Here is a 21,334-nt window from a genome sequence, read left to right on the forward strand (position 1 = left end):
CTATGGATTTACCTCTTTGGATGTTTCATGTAAATAGAATCATACAATATGTGACCTTTTGTGCTGGTGTACACAAATTTTCATAGCAGCACTATTTGCAACAGCCCAACTGTGGATCAGCTGTTGAATGGATAAACAAAATGTGGACTGTCTATACGATGGAATATTATTTGGTCATGCAAAAAAAAAAAATGAAGTGCTGATACATGCTTAAGTGTGGTGAACTTTGAAAACATTACGCTAAACGAAAGAAGCCAGCCTTTGCTGTGGGCTTTGTGGAAAACGAGCTTAGAAAACTTACAGTTAAACTTGGTATGGGAAGAGCAGTGCGAAAGTCAGAAATCCACCTTTTTTTTTCTTTTTTATTATTATTATTTTTTTTTAGAGACGGGTTTTACCATGTTGGCCAGGCTGGTCTTGGACTTCTGACCTCGTGATCCACCCGCCTCGGCCTCCCAAAGTGCTGGGATTACAGGCACGAGCCACTGCACCCAGCCAGAAATCCACTTTTAACCAACAGAGTTGACATCTTATCAGCTCATCTCATTTTGTGTGCTGCTTCTGCTATGGATGTTAATAAAATTAAATTTCTCACTAAACAAGTGTGATGCCAAAGAACCTTTCACAAGTTCTCCAGCCCTCACTGCTTGGTGCTTAAACATGCCAGACAGTATTAATGTTCAAACTGCTTTTTCTTTTTCAGTAAGAGACGCTAAAAACCTTGTACCTATGGACCCCAATGGCTTGTCAGATCCCTACGTAAAACTGAAACTGATTCCTGATCCTAAAAGTGAGAGCAAGCAGAAGACCAAAACCATCAAATGCTCCCTCAACCCCGAGTGGAATGAAACATTTAGATTGTAAGTAGAAATGACTGCAGTGAGCATGGGTGGTGGAGGTTGGATTATGAGCCACCTGAGATCAGGGAGTTCCTCCTCCCTTAGCTTCGGTTTCCTTCCTTCCCTACCTCCCTGCTTCCCTGTCTTCTCCCTCCCTCCTTCCTCTCTTTCCCTCCCTTCTCTTCCATCTGCATTTTTGTATTATGAGCCAAGAAAAAATTAGAGCTATTTTTTTTAATAGAGTTGAGAATGCCTGTGGTGTGGGGGAGTGGGTAGGATAGGAAATGGTGTGATGTGTTGCTAAGTGAAGGCAAGTGGTGGGAGAAATGATGGGACTCAGCAAACAGGGGGACATAACCTCCGGGGTGTGGTGACAGCCTCTCTAGAGCTGGGTTTGTGGATGATGCTTGGCTTGCAGCCTGCTGGGACATCTCCACCAGCCTCACTTGAGGGTCTCCCCTGGCCAGGGCTCCAGGAATCTGGAGGTCTCTTTCTCATACATCTAGGCATCAGGAGTTAGTTATAAATTCACTGAGCACATATGATGTGTAACAAACACTGGGTTAAGCGATCTGACTTCATCAGCTCTTTTTATTCCCAATGTAGCAATAGGGCTTATAGAGGCTAAGGAATATGCCCAAAGTCCCATATTCTTCGGGGTGGAGTGGGATTCAGCTTCAGGCAGTCTGACTTTAGAGGTCATACTTTTTTAAGCCACCAGCTAGAAGCACAGTTCCTTGTGATTGCCCTGTCTCCTCTTCCCTCTCTCAGGGCAAAACTGGGCCCCTTCTCAGTCTCAATCAAGGACATGTCTCAGAGCAGACGATTTCCCTAGAGAGACACCAGGATTTTTCTCCATACATTTCCTCAGCCTCATCTCAACCCTCATGTGTGCAGATATACGCACATATACACCCAATTATGCAATTGATGTCCCTATTTCTTATAGACAGTAGGAATTCCTGAATACCCTGAACCCTATTAAGACATAAGATATCAACAGTTAGAACTGTTCTTGTCTTAGCCAGTCTAGGGCTTCCTGCCTGTTTAAGCCACAGGCTGTCAAAAGGAAAAAGCTCTCACTCCCGGGAGAGCTAGCCTGGGGTGGAAACTGAATATGTTTCTTCCAGCAGCTTGTAATCTTTAAAGATTTCTACCTCCAGGTCTTGTCCTCTTGTACATTTCTTCTGCTTGAGAAATTACTACAACCTCCACTGACGTCTTTTTTTTTTTTCTTTATGCAGTCAGCTGAAAGAATCGGACAAAGACAGAAGACTGTCAGTAGAGATTTGGGATTGGGATTTGACCAGCAGGAATGACTTCATGGGATCTTTGTCCTTTGGGATTTCTGAACTGCAGAAAGCCAGTGTTGATGGCTGGTAAGTAGGATTTTGTTTTGAAAGCTACCATACAGCTTGCACTATCAAATACAGGGTCAAGTATGTTTTCCTTTTTCTCCAAAAATTGGAATACTAAAGCATAGTCTCAAAGTGATGTCTGGTTGATTGGATCTGCCTTGCAGATATGTTTTATTTGGTCCTTGTACTAAAAACAAAAAAGAAAGATGCCAGGCGTGGTGGCTCACACCTGTAATCCCAGCATCCTGGGAGGCCGAGGCAGGGGTATCGCTTGAGCTCAGGAGTTTAAGACCAGCCTGGGCAACATGGTGAAGCCCCATCTCTACCAAAACCATGAGAACTTAGCTGGGCATGGCGGTGTATGCCTGTAGTCCTAGCTACTCAGGAGGCTGAGATGGGAGGATCGCTTGAACCTGGGAGGTAGAGGTTGCAATGAGTAAGGTGGTCAGAGATTGAGCCACTGCACTCCAGCCTGGGTGACAAAGTGAGACAAAAGAGATAGAAAGAAAAGAAAGAAAAAGAAAGAGAGAAAGAGAGAGAAAGGAAGGAAAGAAAGAAGAAGAAGAAAAGAAAGCAAGTGGGAAGGAAGGGAGGGAGGGTGGGAGGGGATTAGTTCCAGTTATTTAAAAAATCTGGGGCTAGAAGGCAACAATTGAGAACAGTTGAATAGTTAATGTCCCCTTTAGACAGGACATGGATTTTCTATTTGTCACCGTCCTCACCACTCCCTATTTTATTACATCTGCCCCACTTTGCTAAACTATATGATGTGACTGTAACAGCCCAATGGATTCTTTGTGCCTGCTGCCCAGACAGAACCAATTTATCAAGACAGGAGAATTGCAATAGGGAAAGAGTTTTACACGCATAGAACCAGCTAAATGGGAGAACAGAGTTTTACTATGACTCAAATCAGCCTCCCTGAAAATTTGGAAGCTATGATTTTTCAAAGATAGTTTGGCAAGGAGTGAAGTGGCTGGGAATAGGTGCTGCTGATTGGTTGGGGATGAAGTAATAGGGGTGTGAAAAGTGGTCCTATTGGGCTGAGCCCACTTCTGAGTGGGGCCACAGGACTGGTTGGCAGGTCCAGGTGGGGCAGTCTGGTAATGAGAAAGGCAAAAGCCTGAAAAGACATCTCAAAAGGCCAATCTCAGCTTCTACAATGGTGATGTTATCTGCAGGAGGAATTGGGAAAGTTGGAAATGTTGTGACCTCTGGAATAAAGGCTAGTAAAAATCTGTGTCTACATCTTGGCAGAATTTAGGCTCCTTTCATTCTTCTAATTTGGTGGTCTTTCATTAGTTTTACAGAGGCAGTTTAGTTTTGGGGAAGGCCTGTTATCATCTAAAATATACACTAAATTTCTTTCAAAGTTGGTTGGTGGCCTGGTCTGGGTGGAGCCACTGGTTTTCAGAAATGCAATAAACCTGAAGAGACATCTCAAAAGGCCAATCTTGGGCTCTACAACAGTGATGTTATCTGCAGGAGTAATTGGGGAAATTGCAAATCTTGTGACCTCTGGAATAATGGTTGGTAATCCTTTATATCTGCACCTTAGCAGAATTCAGGCTCCTCTCATCCTCCTAACCTGGTGGTCTTTCATTAGCTTTACAAAGGTGACTTAGCTTTGGGCAAGGGCTATTATCATTTAAAATATACACTAAATTTGTCTGAAGTTAACTTGGCCCAAGCCCAGGAATGAGTAAGGGCAGTTCATAGATTAAAGGCAAGATGTGGGTTGGTTAGATCAGATCTCTTTCACTGCCATCATTTTCTCACTGTTATAATTTTTGCAAAGATAGTTTCATGACTGGCTCCATGCACACTAAAGTGGCTTGTATAGTTCACTCAAAAGATATGAGCAACCCAGTGTCAGATTATGCCTGAGAAGCTGCCACTTCCTTGGGAGTCCTTAGCAAGGCTGGCTACAGATCACAGATGTACCGGGGTATTGTTTTCAGAGTCAGCTGCAATGTCTCTTTCATCCTGAAGTTTTTATTTTGCTCCCTTCCTGTGGCTATATATATTATCCTCCAATATTACCAACAAAGCGGCTGGGTAAGCCCCCTTGGCAACCGTTTCACAGTTAACTGAGTCAAAGAGTCAGAAGAAATAGCTCAATCTGGCACTATAACTTTGGGATAAGTGGCAATTGGGCTGCTATTATTTCTTTAAGATAAATTGTCTCATTTCTGAATTGTCTCATTCAGGACTTTTTCAGCTTCAAGTGAAAGAAAATAAAAATCAAACTGGTTTAGCAAAAAAGAGATGTATCATTTGGACCACACACAGATCTTTCCATTGTTCACATTACGACTTCCTTGTCTTGGCTCCATATTTCATCTTGGGCTTTTCTTGAAACATATATTGAGTGTCCCCTAGGTGCTGGTCACTAGAGATGCATTGAGGTATAAGACAGACATGACTTCATGGAGCTTAGCTTATAGCAGAGGGTGGGGTGGGGAGATAAACATTGAACAAGGAATTATGCAAATAACAAATCAATGACAACATGTTGGAAGATGTAAAGAAGACAGGAGCTAAGACTTGTGACCCAAAAATCTGAGACAGCTCTCAATCAGAAAGTTTATTTTGCCAAGGTTAAGGATATGCCAATGACACAGACTCAGGAGGTTCTGATGACATGGGCCCAAGGTGGATGGAGTACAGCTTGCTTTTATACATTTTAGGAAGATATAAGACATCAATAATTACACATGAGATTCACATTGGTTCAATCTGGAAAGGCAGGACAACCTGAACTTGGATGGGGGAGGGTGCTTCCAGGTCATAGGTCGATTTTACAATTTTCTGATTGACAATTGGTTGAAAGAGCTGTTATCAATAGAAAGGAATGTCTGGGTTACATAAGGGGTTGTGAAGACTAAGGTTTTATCTTACAGCTGTAGCCTCCAGGTAGCAGGCTTCAGAGAGACTAGATTGTAAATGTTTCTTATCAGACTTAAGGTCTGTGTTGATGTTAATGCTGGTTGACTTTTCCTGAATTCCAAAAGGAAGGGGATATAATGAGATATCATGTCCAACCCTCCCTTCTCATCATGGCCTGAAACCATTTTTCAGGTTAACTTTGGAATGCCCTTGGCTGAGAGGAGGGGTCCATTCACATGGCTAGGGGGCTTAGAATTTTATTTTGGGTTTACAGAATGTACCCCTTAAGAGTTATGTTAAAGTACAATTCACAAATGGTTAAAAACATAATTCTCATAAAATAGATAATGAGCATTGGGCAAAGATTTCCTTAGCTCATTAATGAGAAAAGCAGCAAGATGAATGACTGATTCCACAGAAGGTTTGAGAAACTGATGTTTGTGTAGTCAGTAGAAAAAGAAATGCTGAAATAACTTTGCTCAGTTAGATATAAAACTGGCTGATAGCAGAACAATAGAATCACAAGCTTTGGGGTTATCTTATCTACTAGAATGAAGAAAAAAATGATTTTGGCTAGGCATGTTGACTCATGCCTATAATCCCAACACTTTGGGAGGCTGAGGTGGGCAGATCACCTGAGGTCAGGAGTTCGAGACCAGCCTGGCCAACGTGGTGAAACCACATCTCTACTAAAAATACAAAAATTAGCCATGCATGGTAGTGGGTACCTGTAATCCTAGCTACTCAGAAGGCAACAGGAGAATCTCTTGAACCCAGGAGGCAGAGGTTGCAGTGAGCCTTGATTGTACTACTGCACTCCAGCCTGGGCAGCAGAGCAAGACTCCATCTCAAAAAAAAAAAAAAAGATTTCACTTCAATTTTCTAAAAGTTAACATTTGTCTTTGCAGACTAGGGAGGAGACCATCTGGGCCTGACTTGATGGTGAATAATAAATTAAACAAAGTATATTACTGTGAGGAAAGAAATAGCTAATTAGAAAATGCTCTGGCATGACATTAAAAGGTCACACTGTCGTCTTTTTTGTTTTTTCTCTCTTCCCCACCCCCCCCTTGCCAAGTTTTGGATATTTTTCCTTAACATACAAATGACTTGACTTTGTAGAGTCTACATCAGTCACTCACAGAGTGGGTGTTTCATTCTCATTTTAAATCAAACTTAAAGAGGTTAAAGAGAAAGAATGTGTGATCCCCAGGGGGTATCAGTATGACAGGAGAGAACATAATAATAATAATAACAATAGCTACCATTTATTGATTCTTAATAGATGCCAGGCTCTGGGCCAAGCATTTCCAGATGTGTGGAGTCACACTTTTACACAGCACTAATCAGGTAGGCAGAAAAAAACAAAGCTTCTTCATTTCCTGTAATGGACTTAGACTTTCTCGTGCACTTTTGTGAGCTCCTGGTGATCGAGGCGAAGGGACTGTGTTATGCTGCATGTGATACTTGCTGGTTTCACAGCTTCACCTTTCTGCCTAGTCCCTGTTAACGGCAAAACCAAACTCTGTAAAACATCTGAAAGAAATTACAGGAGTTCCAGACCAGCCTGACCAACATGGCAAAATCCCGTCCCTGCTAAAAATACAAAAATTAGCCAGGCGTGGTGGTGCACACCTGTAATCTCAGCTACTCTGGAGGCTGACCAGAAGAACCGCTTAATCCAGGAGGCAGAGGTTGCAGTGAGCTGAGATTGCACCACGGCACTTCAGCCTGGGTAACAGAGCAAGACTCCATCTCAAAGAAAAAAAAGAAAAGAAATGTTTTATGTTGAGGATGCCGTGCAGTAAGATGGATTGCCTACAGTGTGACTTCACCTTTGCCTGGCCTGGCCTGAGTCTTGTTTGTAATCTGGTATCTTATTGCCACAAAGAGTGTGTTTTGTCAGTCTTATGATCTCTATTTTAACATTCATATCAGTTCATTGTTATATGTAAACTCCAAAAGAGAGCGGGTATAACAAGATGTGTCCAATCTCCTTTCTCTCATGGCTAGGAATTTCGTTTTTAAGGTTTTTCTTAGGTCGTCTTGGCTAAGGAGGGGGTTCTGTTCTGTCAGTAGGGGCGGCCTTAAGATTTTATTTTTAGCCTACATTCCTAAACCAGCACCCACTGAAGCAAGACTGGTCCCATCTAGCTTTGGGACTGGTCCCATCTAGCTTTGGGACATCATTCTTTGGGGCATCAGCTTTGGACTGGAGGTCCTGGCCGGTTGCATCCCCTTGTAAGTTTCCTCCATGCAGCCTCCTCTTTGTCTGACTCATAGGCCACTGCTGGGCCCCAGTCTCCTTCAGAGAGGGCCAGGAGCCTGCCTGAGTCCTCTCCCTGGGGGCTCTTTTCTGCTCCCTCTGCTGCCGCTGGGATGATGTTGCCTGGTGCATGGATAGGTCTCTGGCCAGCATTCCAGCAGAGGAGGAGGGAAACTCATCTCTCCCTAACACCTGTCCTTTCTCCTTCCCAAGATTTCCAAGCCTCAAAGGGAGGAGCTTCTCCTATAATCACCCAATAAGTTCATCTTGCCCACTGCACAGAGTTGATTCACTGAGACAGCAATATTTTAGCAGAGAAAGAGTTTAATAAACACAGAGTCAGCCAAGCGGAAGGATGGGAGTTTATTACTCAAATCAGCCTCCTCCAAAATTCAGAGACTAGGGCTTTTCAAGGATAGTTTGGTGGGAAGGAGGACTAGGGAATGGGAAATGCTGATGGGTGGGGTCGAGAATGAAATCACAGACAGTCAAAGCTGTCTTCTCATGCTGAGTTGGTTCCTGGGTGAGGATCACAAGACCAGGTAAGCCAGTTTCTTGGTATGGGTTCCCAGTCTGGATGGCACCGGCTGGTGCAGGGTCTGGAAAATACCTCAAACACCAATTTAAGGTTCTATAATAGTGGCTTTATCTATAGGAGCAACTGGGGAGGTCATGATTCTTGTTACCTCTGGCTACATGTCTCCGGAGCTAGGATTCTAACTTTGTGGCTAATATGTTAGTTTTACAAAGGCAGTTTTGGTCCCCAGGCAAGGAAGGGGTTAGTTTTTGGAAGGGGCTGTTATCTTAGTTTTAAAGTTAAACTAATGGCTAGATGTGGTGGCTCATACCTGTAATCCCAGCATTTTGTGGGTACCAAGGTGGGAAGATTGCTTCAGTTCGAGAGTTAGAGACCAGCCTGGGAAGCAAAGCGAGACACTGTCTCAATAAAAAACTTAACCAGGCATGGCGGCATGCACCTGTGGTCCCAGCTACTCAGGAGCCTGAGGTGGGAGGATCACTTGGACTCAGGAGATCTAGGCTGCAATGAGCCGTGATTGTGCCACTGCACTCCAGCCTGGGCAACAGAGCAAGACCCTGTCTCTAAGTAAATAAAGAAGCAAATACAAATAAAATATGAAGTTGAACTGAAACTAAAATCTTCCCATAGTTAACTTGGCCTAAGTCCAGCAATGGACAAGGACAGCTTGGAGATTAGAAGCAGATGGAGTTAGTTAGGTCTGATTTCTTACACTATCATAACTTTTCTATGTCAGATTTCTCTTACTGTCATAATTTTTGCAAAAGTGGTTTTACTCCCACACATGCCATATCCTTCTTCCTGGGCTGGTGCCTGCCTGTCTACCCGACTAAAGTAGAGATCAGGGAAGAAAAAAAATGGCTTAAGAATAGGGATAGTGTATCAGGAGTAAGCCCAAAATATTACTGCATTTACACTTAGATGATCATTTAATTCTCTGGTTATTCTAAGTAAAGCATCATTTCCAAGGATCAGAATAGTTCAGCAATGTGTTAGGGACACACAGCTCGTAAGCGACAGTGTTGGGTTCAGGTCCAGGTTTCTATGATGCCAGAGCCTACGCATATACAAATCCCATTCTGCCTCCTGATATGGGTTAGGTGGAAGGCTAGAGGGTAGACAGCTCAGATTTGACCTCAGCTTTCCTAACGGGATGGATGCTTTGTGACCTCAGGTGAGCCACTTCACCTCTCCGTACTGCAGCCTTCACAGCAGGTATTATGCCACCCCTCAGATTGATTACAATACCCTTATCCTCCATCCGCCACTTAGGATAGCGTGAAGTTGATGACATAATAGTTGGAAGGGAGTTTTTCCAAAATAAAAGCCCTCTTCAGATTTTGCAGATAAAAGTCCTCTTCAGATTTCCAGCCAAGACATTTGCATTGCTGTCTTGACTCTAAATGGACCAGATCCTAGATGTTTGGATTCTTGCCCCAGGGATTCTTTGAACACTATGTGATCTTGAGTAAGTCTCACACCCTTTCTGAGACTCAGTTTCACCATTTAGAAGGGGATGGGCTCCACCAGCTCTTCTGCTGTGCTGTAATTTAAGACTGTGTGGCAGAAACAGCAGACACAGCTGTGAAAGCTCCCAGATGTGGTGCACCAGCCCGAGGCCTCCTGTCTGCCTCTTGGCCACCTGCCCTGTATCTGTTGTCAAAATCCTCTTCTTTATTTCTAATTTTGTTTGTTTATACTGTCTCCTTTCTTTCCCCTTGATTTTCCAGAGGTTCATCTCTTTTATTTACTTATTTATTTTCTTCAAAGAATTAACTCTGGGATTTGTGTATCAATTCTGTTTGTTTTCTCCTTTTCTGTAGGTTTATTTTGTGTTTTTCTTTGACTTTCAGTTGAACATTTGACTAATTTATTTTTTCTTCTTTTGCCTGACTCTGCTCTTTAAAAATAGTGAATACCTTTTTTGTTTGTTTGTTTTTGTTTTGGGATGGAGTCTTGCTCTGTTGCCCAGGCTGGAGTGCAGTGGCACAATCTCCACAACCTCCACCTCCCAGGTTCAAGCGATTCTCCTGTCTCAGCCTTTTGAGTAGCTGGGATTATAAGCGTCTGCCACCACTCCTGGCTAATTTTTGTACTTTTAGTAGAGATAGGGTTTCACCATGTTGGCCGGGCTGGTCTCAAACTCCTGACCTCAGATGATCCTCTCACTTCGGCCTCCCAAAGTGTTGGGATTACAGGCATGAGCCACCACTCCTGGCCAAAAATAATGAATAAGCATTTAAGGGAATAAATGTTTCCTCTAAGTTTCGATATGTTAACATTCTGGCTTTTGCTGCTTTCTTGAGGATCTGCAGTTGAGTTTTTAGTTTCTTTTCTAACATGCTTTAATTTAGGCGTTTTTTACCTCTAGTATTAGATTTTTGTTTAAATTTTTCTAATTAATATTAAATTACTGTTTTAGTGCTTTCAAGTCAGAGAATACGGTCTGTGCCCTTTTCTTCTTTCCTCCTATTTTCTTTCCTTTTCTTTCAGCATAGCTTAGTATTTGTTTAATGTTGTTAAAAGTTCAAGAAAAAGACTATATTAACTATTTGTAGGGTATGCTTTTTTGTGGAGAAAGAATAAAACTTTTTTAAACTTTTATTTTAGCTTCAGGGGGTACATGTACAAATTTGTTCCCTGGGTATATTGCATGATTCTGAGGTTTGGGATATGAATGATCCTGTAACGCAAGTACTGAGCATAGTACCCAATAGCTAGTTTTTCAACCCTTGTCCTCTCCTCGCCTCTCCCCCTATAGTTTCTAGTATCTGTGGTTGCCATATTTATGTCCATGAGTATAGGGTATACATTTTAACATGTATTCATTCCAATGTATTATAAGGTCCAGATCTTTTATACCTTCGTATTGTCCTTCGGTTTGCTTGAGCTAAACGTGTAGTGCTTATTAAGGTTCTTCAGGCAAAATTATTTTTAAAAATTCCTTTTGTTTCTAGGGGTTTTTGCCTTATCTATATATGGCAATATTATTGGCCACGTAACTCTACAAGTCTTATTATATTGACATGAAGTTATCTTTGCTGCAGTTAATGCTTTTTCTCTATAATTTTACTTTGTTGCTGACATTCATTCATTCATTCATTCATTCACTGAATATACACAGTTAGCACCTGCTGTGCTGAAGAGACACTAATGAACAAAACAGACAAGACTCTGTGGTCTCATAGAGTTTTCTTTCTAGTTGAAGAAAAATAAACAAAAATTTTAGATGAACAAAAGTAAGAAGTAAAACATGGCATGCTTGAGGCTGATATGTGCCATAGAGAAAAGGAAATAAGAAATGGGGACAAAGAATCTTGGGGATGGGGGCATTCAGATTTTATAGGGGGCTCAGGAAAGGACTCACTGAAAAGGTAACATATAGCAAAGATCTGAAGCAGGTGAGGAGTGAGTCAGGTGGATATCTAGGAAGAGCTTGTCCTAGACAGAGAGGACAGCAGCGAAAGGGCCCTGAGGCAGGAGTGCACCCGGCAAGTTGGAAGAGCAGTAAGGTGGCTTGTGTAGCTGGAGCTGGATCCATGAGGGGAGCGTGGAGGAAGATTTGGTCTGGGAGGATATGGGGAGAGGTCTGGCAGATCCCGTGGGCTTTGTCAGGACTTGTCTTCTACTCTGAAGAAGATGGGGAGCCAAGGAATTGATGAGATCGGATTGACCTTTGCATGTGTCCTCTTTGGTTGTGGAGTGATCGGTCCCCTTTCCCTAATAGATCCTTTTCCATTCTTTTACATCTAATCTTTCTAAGTCCTTTGGTCTTGTGTAACAAGTGGCACGTTGTTGGATTTTTTTTTTTTTTCCTGCGATGGAGTCTCACTTTGTTGCTCTGGCTGGAGTGCAGTGGTGTGATCTCGGTTCACTGCAACTTCTGCCTCCTGGGTTCAAGCAATTCTCCTGACTCAGCCTCCCAAGTAGCTGGGATTACAGGCACGGGCCACTATGCCCAGCTAATTTTTGTATTTTTAGTAGAGATGGGGTTTCACCCTGTTGGCCAGGCTGGTCCCAAACTCCTGACCTTGTGATCCACCTGCCTTGGCTTCCCAAAGTGCTGGGATTACAGGCATGAGCCACCATGTCCGGCCTTTTTTTAAAATTAAAAAATTTTTTTTTTTACTTTATGTTCTGTGATACATGTGCAGAACGTGCAGGTTTGTTACATAGGTACACATGTGCCATGGTGGTTTGCTGCACCTATCAACCCGTCATCTAGATTTTAAGCCCCTCATGCATTAGGTATTTGTCTTAATGCTCTCCCTCCCCTTGCTTCCCACTCTCTGACAGGCCCCAGTATGTGATGTTCCCCTCCCTGTGTCCATGTGTTCTCATTGTTCAGTTCCCACTTATGAGTGAGAACATGTGGTGTTTGGTTTTCTGTGTCTGTGTCAGTTTGCTGAGAATGATGGTTTCCAGCTTCATACAGGTCCCTGAAAAGGACGTGAACTCATCCTTTTTTATGGCTGCATAGTATTCCATGGTGTATATGTGCCACATCTTCTTTATCCAGTCTATCATTGATGGACATTTGGGTTGGTTCCAAGTCTTTGCTATTGTAAATAGTACTACAATAAACATAAATGTGCATGTGTCTTTGTAGTAGGATGATTTATAATCCTGAATCTGATGATCTTTTCTTTTTTTCTATAGGAAAATGTTTTAATGTTTATAGCTGTAATTTTCTCTTATGGTGTTTCTGTTTCTAAAGTTTTCTTTTTCCTATTTCATTCTCTTTTTTCATCTTCTGAACAGATAATTATTATCTTAAATCAGTGTCATTTTATAATTTTTTAAAAAATTTTCTTTTGTTGTTGTTAATAATGACATTTTGGTCTTATTACAAAAAGAAAAAAAAAAGAAAGAAAAGAAAAAACTAAGTCTTTGGAGTCAGACTTCCTGGGTTAGAATTTCTACTGTACCACTTCCTAGCTGTGTACCCTTGGGCAATTTAGTTAGCCTCTCTGTGCTGTATTTCCTCACTTGGAGATAATAGTCATGATTATGTCACAGGATTGTCACAATATCAAATTAGTTAATATAAGTGACCTGCCCAATGTCTGCTAAATAGCATTCAGTGTTAGTCATTATTGTTAATTGAATAATAATTAGAAAAATATAAGTAAGCAATTAGAGTATATTATCCACATTCCTAGTGCCCATAATCACTATTGACTCTAGAGAGAAAGAGAGAGAGTGAAACAAAAAATGAAATCTTACTGTGCATACTATTTGGTAGCTTGCATTTTTCACCTAAAATTAATCTGCAATAAACATAATTGTAGCAAAACTTTTGTGCCCAGCTTTAATAATTTCCTAATAAATTTCTAAGACTGGAATTGATGGCTTTAAGCATATATGCATTATTAAAGTGTTTGCCAAAATGTCCTACAATTTTTAAAATCCATTTACATTTTTATCAATCTTGTATGAAACTTTTCACTTTACTAACATTAACATCTATTGTGATAAATTTCAAAAATATGATACAAAGATTATACACATGTTGTATTACTAATTATGTTGAACATTTTCATTTGCATATTGCCATTTGTTTATATTTATATACGACTATGTCCTTTTGCCTTCTTCTTATTGACTTGTAAGAACTTTTTATATGAGAAGAATATTAATGTCTTTTCTGACATACATGTTGCAGTATTCCTCCTTTTCATGTTGTAAATTATTTCGATAATATGCATTTTTCTTAGTGGTATATAAAGCATTTGTTTCATTTCTACTCTAATATGAGAAATATCAAGCCAATTGCCAGAAAAATTTCTCAAGGTTTTCTTCTCATTTACTAATTGTTATCTGAATTATCCATGCTGTGTTCCCTGTCTCCAGTGGATTTTTAAATTGAGTGATTATATATTTTTTCTGAAAGTAGCCTTTCCCACTCATGTTTGTTCCCTTTACATAGATGCACCAACCTCTTGAATCTCATTGAATATATGAATTTGGTAATTTCTAGAATGTTCTCTCTTTTGGCAGCAGTTTTATTTCATGGGAAGTACTTCGATTCTGCATTGTTTCTATTTAAATGACTAAATTTTTCACACATCTTATTGTCTTTATTTGCCCATCCTTATAGAAGGCTGAGCACAGAAATGACAAGTGTCCTTGTTCTAAGCTTTCATACCTGGATAAAGGGAGACAGAAGTCTTTTGTATTTTTTGGAATTCTGTTGTGTCAGATCAGGAGTCCTGTTCCTGACATTGGGACAGGGCTACTACAGTGGACACAGGTGCATAACAGGCAGCCCTGGTGCCAGATAGAGACCCATCTTCCCCATGTTGGTTCTGTGCATCTCAAAGTCAGAAGGGCTCCTATTCCTCTCTGAAGGGCCACACATGTCCTATTTGGAGGCAGTAGTGGCAATGTCCTTCACTCACTCTGTGGCGTACTGGCCTCCATGAACACACGCTATGGCACCATGCCCCTGCCTGCTGCTCCAGGCACTGAAGTCTCTCCTCCTGCCTATGAATGGGAATCAGCGACTCTCATTCAGTCCCTGATGGTCTCAGCCAGGGTCGTTACTGGGCTCTGTTAGGGTACCTTTTACAAATGACAGTTGGTCAATCCCCCTTTATCTGTGTTTTCCCAAGTGTGGGACCCCAAAGACTCCAGATAGTTCATAGTCAGGGCATAAATAATATTGAATTGTGCCCCAGAAAGGAATTCTTTTGTCAGCGTTCTTTCAATTCTTCAGATTATGGCAAAGAGAAACTCTCAGAGGGCTCTGGTATACCCTTAACCCTGTAACGTTTGCTCTTTGCTGATCTCCCATTAAAAAGGAGGCAGGGGCAGGCTTTAGATTGAATTTGGTAAGCAACACCATCTACTTGCACTTGCATAACATTGATTTGCGTTTATCTGTTTTTCTTTCTTTCTTTTCTTTTTTTTTGAGACTGAGTCTCGCTCTATCACCAGGCTGGAGTGCAGTGGCATGATCTCTGCTCACTGCAACCTCTGCCTCCCAGGTTCAAGCGATTCTCCTGCCTTAGCCTCCTGAGTAGCTGGAACTACAGGCGCACATCACCACGCCCAGCTAATTTTTTTGTATTTTTTGTAGAGGCCGGGTTTCACCCTGTTGGCCATGCTGGTCTCAATCTCCTGACTTCGTGATCCGTCCGCCTTGGTCTCCCAAAGTGCTGGGATTACAGGTGTGAGCCACCATACCCGGCCTTTTTTTCTTTTCTTTTCTTTTTTTTTTTTTTTTTTTAAGAGAGACAGGGTCTTGCTCTGTCATCCAGGCTGGAGTGTAATCGCAATAAGAGCTCACTGGAGCCTTGAACTTCTGGATTCAAGTGGTTCTCCTACCTCAGCTTCCCAAGTAGCTGGGACTACTGGTGTGCACCACCATACCCAGCTAAATTTTTTTTATTTTTTGTCGAGACAGGGTCTGTGTTGCCCAGGCTGATCTTGAACTCCTGGTCTCAAGTGATCCTCCCAACTCAGCCTCTCAAAGTGCTAGGATGACAGGCGTAAGCCACCGCCACCACCTATCTTTTTTTTTTTTTTTTTAACAATTATTTTCTACTTGTAACAAGTGATTTTGAATTTCCTTCCAAGGAAGAAATAAAAAGTGTCCTTTAAAATTAAGTTTATTATTTAAAAAACAGATGTTTCAACGCTGATATACAGATCTAGCAAAATCCACAAAGGTAGTATCTGAACGGATAAAGTTAACCAAACAGGGCTCTGTTTTCTCTTTCTATTACTTTCATTTGTAGGAATCCCTGCTGTGTGGATAGCACCCTTCTCGATTTCCAGCAAAGATACAGATGCTCTCTTGTTTTTGTATTTCTTTTGGTAATTTCCATGGAAATTTGGAAGAAAATTTGGAATATTAAATGTGGGGGCGTAGAGGTTCAAATTGTCTTCTCTGCTTTGAATCACCTAGCCCATTTTTGGAAGCTGCCTAAGAAGATTTGTGAATGGAGACAAAACATTGTGATGAAAATTTTAAACTTTGGTTAGGAATGATCTTTGAGAGCAAGGAGTTTTGGGGTCTTTTTTCTTCCCCACTGATTCAAATGCTTTTAGAATGTCCCTTTTCCTTCCTCACACTCATTTCATCCTCTGGCTAGCTGGAAAAATATTTGTGCTCAAGAAACAAACTGAAGCCCATGCTTGTTATTATCATAGTAGTAGCTGGGCATGGTGGCATGTGCCTATAATCTCAGCTACTTGAGAGGCTGAGGCAGGAGGATTGCTTGAGCCCAGGAGTGCAAGACTGGCCTGGGCAACATAGCAAGACCCCATCTCTGCAAAATAAAAAAAAAAAAAAAAAGAAAAGAAAACCAAAAAGAAAACAAAAACCAGCCAGGTGTGGTGGCACGTGCCCTTAGTCTCAGCTAGTTGAAAGCTGAGGCAGGAGATTGCTTGAGCCCAGGTGGTCAAAGCTACACTGAGTTATGACTGTGCCACTGCACTCCAGCCTTGGTGACAGAACAAGACCCTGTCTCTAAAATAATAATAATAATGACATTAGTCACAGGAATAATAATCGTGATGATACCACTAATTGAACACTTGCTGAATGCAAATGCTGCTTATCATTTTACAAGCATCGTTACATTTCTATTTCACAATAATTCTATGAAAAAGGAATTTGTATTCCAATTTATAGATGAGAAAAACAGAAGCCCAGAAAGGCTAACCAGCCTGTCTAAGGTTATAAGATGAGATTTGCACCCAGGCATGGTTTGACTCCAGGTCTTGTGCACTTAACCACTAAAGGATGCCGTTTCTCCAGAGGCTGACTACGGCACACTTGGGGCAAGCTTCTGCAGAGAAAAACAGCATCACAAAGTTAAGTCCATGGTCATCTAAATGCAGTTGAGTGCCAGGATGGCAAGGTGGCACCCTATGCAGGTGAAAGGTAGAAATGCTGGAAAGCATGACAAGAATGTATTTACCGCCAGGCAGTGGGGTTTACAGCTGGGATTACAGACAGACAGCTCATGCCTGTAATCCCTGCAATTTGGGACGACAGGGTGAGAAGATCACTTAAGGCCAGGAGTTCAAGACTAGTCTGGGAAACATAGCCAGATCCCATAACTACAAAAAACGTTTTTTTAAATTAGTGGGCCTGGTGGCACATGCCTATAGTCCCAGTTACTCAGGAAGCTGAGGCAGGAGGATCACTTGAACCCAGGAGTTCGAGGCTGCAGTGAGCTGTGATTGCACTATTGTACTCCAGCCTGGGTGACAGAGTGAGACCCTATCTCAAAAAACAACAAGAACAAAAACATGTACATTGTGGGATCTTCATAGCCTTCTTTCAGAATAAGAAGCTACTTAATGGACAAAAATAGGTAAAAACATACGGTAATTTAACGATATAATAAAGACGACTGTGTAAGCGTATGTAGAGAGAGAGAACTTTGCCTCCTACATACACAGCATATACATTTTTTTTTTCTGCTGTCCATGGAAGAGTTATAAAAATACATAGTGTACCTGGCTATAAACCCACACACACTACCCCCACCCAACATACCCAAAACCAAAGCAAAACAAACCAAACAACCCTCACCATATATTTTTTGAAGTAGAGCTTTTTATAGGCCTCCTTTTCATATCCTGATCAATACAATAATGTTGAGTAGAGTCATGAAATTTGTCCTGCCCCCTTGTCTCCCTTTAGGTTTAAGTTACTGAGCCAGGAGGAAGGCGAGTACTTCAATGTGCCTGTCCCACCAGAAGGAAGCGAGGGCAATGAAGAACTGCGGCAGAAATTTGAGGTGAGGTTTCTCTTCTTTCTCTCTTCTTTTTTTCTCTTTACTTTTTCCTTCCTTCCTCTCTCTTCTCTCTTTCTTTCCCTGTCATTCTTTTTTGATTTTTTCTCTCTCATTCCTTCCTTCCTTCATTTCTTTCTTTTTTCTTTTTTCTCTTTCTTTCTTTTTACTTTCTTCTTTCTTTCTTTCTTTCTTCCTTTCTTTCTTTCTTTCTTTCTTTCTTTCTTTCTTTCTCCTTCCTCTGTCTCTTTTCATTCTTTCTCCCCTTTCTTTCTCCCTCTCTTTTATCTCTCTCTCTCTCTTCTTATCTCCCTTCTTTCATCAATGGGAACCAATTAAGTTTGCTGCTGTGCTAATTTTCCTGTTTAGGGCATGGTTCCTACCAAGACTTTTCATGACTCTGAGCCTTTGCAAGGTCATTTCATCTCCTAGAAAATTCTGATTAACCCTTCAAGACCCCAGTTAAATGCCCTTGCCTTATGAAGTTATTCCTGCTTCAGACTTAGACGTTTCTCACTCACTGCCCACCATTTTGATGGTAATTTGGACTGGAATGGTAGTCATGGTGAATGAAAGAAGTAGACAGAGGGCCAGGTGCAGTGGCTCATGCCTGTAATCCCAGCACTTTGAGAGGCTGAGGCAGGCAGATCACTTGAGGTCAGAAGTTTGAGACCAGCCTGGCCAGTATGGTTAAAGCCCATCTTTACTAAAAATACAAAAAAAGTAGCCAGGCACAGTGGTGCATACTTGTAATCCCAGCTACTTGGGAGGCTGAGGCACAAGAATTGCTCCAGGTGACAGAGGCTGCAGTGAGCCAAGATTGCGCAACTGCAGCAGTCTGGGCAATAGAGGCAGACTTCATCTCACAAACAAACAAACAAAAAAAACAAGACAGAGAAGTGATATATTTTGGAGGCTGAGTCTGCTAGGCTTGCTGATGGATGGAATCCGGATTGGCTGTATTGGCAGAGTGGTGCTATGTAGTTAAAGAGTGGAATTGATTGTGCTAATGACTTCATGAAATACCCCGTGGGTAGATCTTCCCAGAGAACAGTTTTATCAAATGGAAAACCCTTGGCTGTGACCTTAAGTCATATTGCTGGCTCTGCTCCTACCTGAGACAAACCCCTTTCCTTCTGTGGGGACAAATAAACACCATTTTCAGCTACATAAGAGCAGTAGGTGTATAGGACACATCCCAGCTTTACAAAGAAAATGTTTGGGGGGACACAGGCTTGAGTACTTAGATTATATGTGCATTGAGTGATTTTAAAGTAGTTTCCTGAGGGAAAACACATTATTTTGTTCCCACAAACTCAATACACTGAGTCTGGTGGGAGATGATCAATTCTAGATAAGCAATGATGGCCTACTAACCCCCCCAAAATGTATGTAATAGCATAGCTAAAGTGAAATATGAATTTTTATTATTATTTGTCAAATAATCAAACAAATTTTAAAAATGTATAAAGACCATGTAAAGTCCTGTGAAAGAGACATCAGGTACCTTGAGAACATGTACAAGAGAAACGTCACGTCGTTTGAAAGGACGGCGGGGTGTCAGGGAGGAAACAGTAATGGAACTTTACCACGTAAAAAGTGGGGAGAGTGTATTCCATTCTGCAGACAGCATGTGCAAAAGCCCTGTATACGGTATATATAAGACCTTTATATATACGGTATATATAAAAGCCCTTTATGCGGTATATAGCATATAACGTATGTTTTATACTGTATGTTTTATACTATATGTTATATAGCAACCACGTAAGACCGAAAGAAGACCAGCATGGGCGGAGTAGAGAAAGCTAAAGGAATCCAAGGAAAGGCTGGGGAAGTATGTGTGGGTCAGAGGAAGCAGGACCATGCTGGCCTTGACAAGGGTTTTAGCATTTACCTCAATAGTATTTATTTATCTCAAGCATTTTAGCATTTATCCCAAGAGTATTTGTCCCAGTAATTTTAGCGTTTATCCCAAGAGCATTTACCTTGAGTATTTATCCCAAGGATTTTAGCATTTATTTCAAGAGTATCTTTCCCAAGAGTATTTATCCTAAGAGTATTTACCCCAAGGATTTTAGCATTTATCCCAAGAGCATTCCTGCCAAGAGTCCAGTGACCACGTGTGGTATATTTAAGTGTGTCAGAGTTGGTTGGCTCTGTTTGGTTACCAGGCGTTGAGTTCCAGGGATCTAAATTGCAGGCATGGAAAGGTAACCATTAGTGTATTCCTGTTTCTGAAGGCACATCCTACCCTTCAAGATAAAGGACGAGTTAGTTTGTTGAAAGAAACAAACTTTCTATCAAGTTTGTTTTCCCCTCAACTTGTTAGAAATAGTGCTTAGGGGCTGGGCACGGTGACTCACGCCTATAATCCCAGCACTGTGGGAGGCCAAGGCAGGAGGATTGCTTGAGCCCAGGAGTTCGAGACCAGCCTGGGCAACATATGACCCCACCTCCATTATTAAAAAATAATAATAAAATTAATTTTAAAAAATAGAAATAGGCCGGGCGCGGTGGCTCAAACCTGTAATCTCAGCACTTTGGGAGGCCGAGGTGGGTGGATCACGAGGTCAAGAGATCGAGACCATCCTGGTCAACATGGTGAAACCCCGTCTCTACTAATACAAAAAATTAGCTGGGCATGGGGCTGTGTGCCTGTAATCCCAGCTACTCAGGAGGCTGAGGCAGGAGAACTGCCTGAACCCAGGAGGCGGAGGTTGCGGTGAGCTGAGATCGCGCCATTGCACTCCAGCCTGGGTAACGAGCGAAACTCCGTCTCAAAAAAAAATAAATAATAATAATAATAATAATAAATAAAAAATAAAAATAAAAAAGAAATAACACTTAGTTATTCCCAAATTCCTTGTCTTGAGCCTGTGCCCTCCCCACTTGAAGACAGTGATAGTTCTGACCCACTTGGATCCTCCCTTCCTGGAAACAAGTGGAACAGACACATTGGCCGTGAGCTTGTCAGTCATTCTCCAGTGACCTTGATAGCAGAGGCTTGTTCCCACAGTCTTGGACTCAAGCCCAAGTGGATTGATAAAAGAACCTTCCCTCCAAGTAGAACTAAAAACTGGATGCTGTTTGATAAAAATTAAGACAGGAAGGCAGTCCTTCCAGAGAATACTTTCCATCTCTTTCCCCTAACTTGCTGGTGAAGTGGTGTCGCTTTGCTGCTGTGTTACAGAAACGTACTTTTATGGTTGAAAAACACAAGGCCAGTATTTTCTTGTATACAACGAAGTCTTCGTTTTGCAAAATGATTTCTTCTGTCCTGGGGCAGCCAGGGTGACGTTTCAGAACACCAGGGAAAAGATTTTCTACACAAACAGAGCATTTGTCTGGGCCAGTAATTGGCTTGGAATAGCGGACTGTTTTATCCGCATGCAACAAATTGTGTCTCTTTATTTCTAGCAAGAGCCTGCAAATACTTGTTTATGCTTGAATTATAATCGCTCCGTACTGTAGTTGTTGATTAAAAAAAAAATGTTTCCAACAGACCGAAAATTGTTCTCAGGCTCACAGAGGAATTTCAGTTGACCTTGAACGTGAGAAATGTAATCCCTGTGCAATAACCAATTAGCACCTGGAATGATTCAGAAATTACTTTCAAGCCTCTTATCTGGAGGAATTCTGAGTGACAGTAAAATCGAGCTGCTAGAATTGGGGTAATAGAATTTCATGGT

At 41.6% G+C, this 21,334-nt stretch overlaps 1 protein-coding gene across 2 annotated transcripts in view; it reads left to right on the forward strand.

Annotated features, from left to right (window-relative positions):
- Positions 1–21,334, forward strand: part of PRKCB (protein kinase C beta) — a 385,173-nt gene that overhangs the window by 256,994 nt on the left and 106,845 nt on the right. For both annotated transcript variants that reach the window (XM_012464746.2, XM_012464745.2), the window contains exons 6-8: positions 704–860; positions 2,084–2,218; positions 17,552–17,648. In XM_012464746.2, coding sequence (XP_012320169.1) covers positions 704–860; positions 2,084–2,218; positions 17,552–17,648 — 389 coding nt within the window. The remainder of the gene's footprint in view (positions 1–703; positions 861–2,083; positions 2,219–17,551; positions 17,649–21,334) is intronic.

This window comes from Aotus nancymaae, unplaced genomic scaffold (assembly GCF_030222135.1).
Source record: "Aotus nancymaae isolate 86718 unplaced genomic scaffold, 86718_ANA_hifiasm-v0.15.2.pri h1tg000049l, whole genome shotgun sequence".
Lineage (NCBI taxonomy): Eukaryota > Metazoa > Chordata > Mammalia > Primates > Aotidae > Aotus > Aotus nancymaae.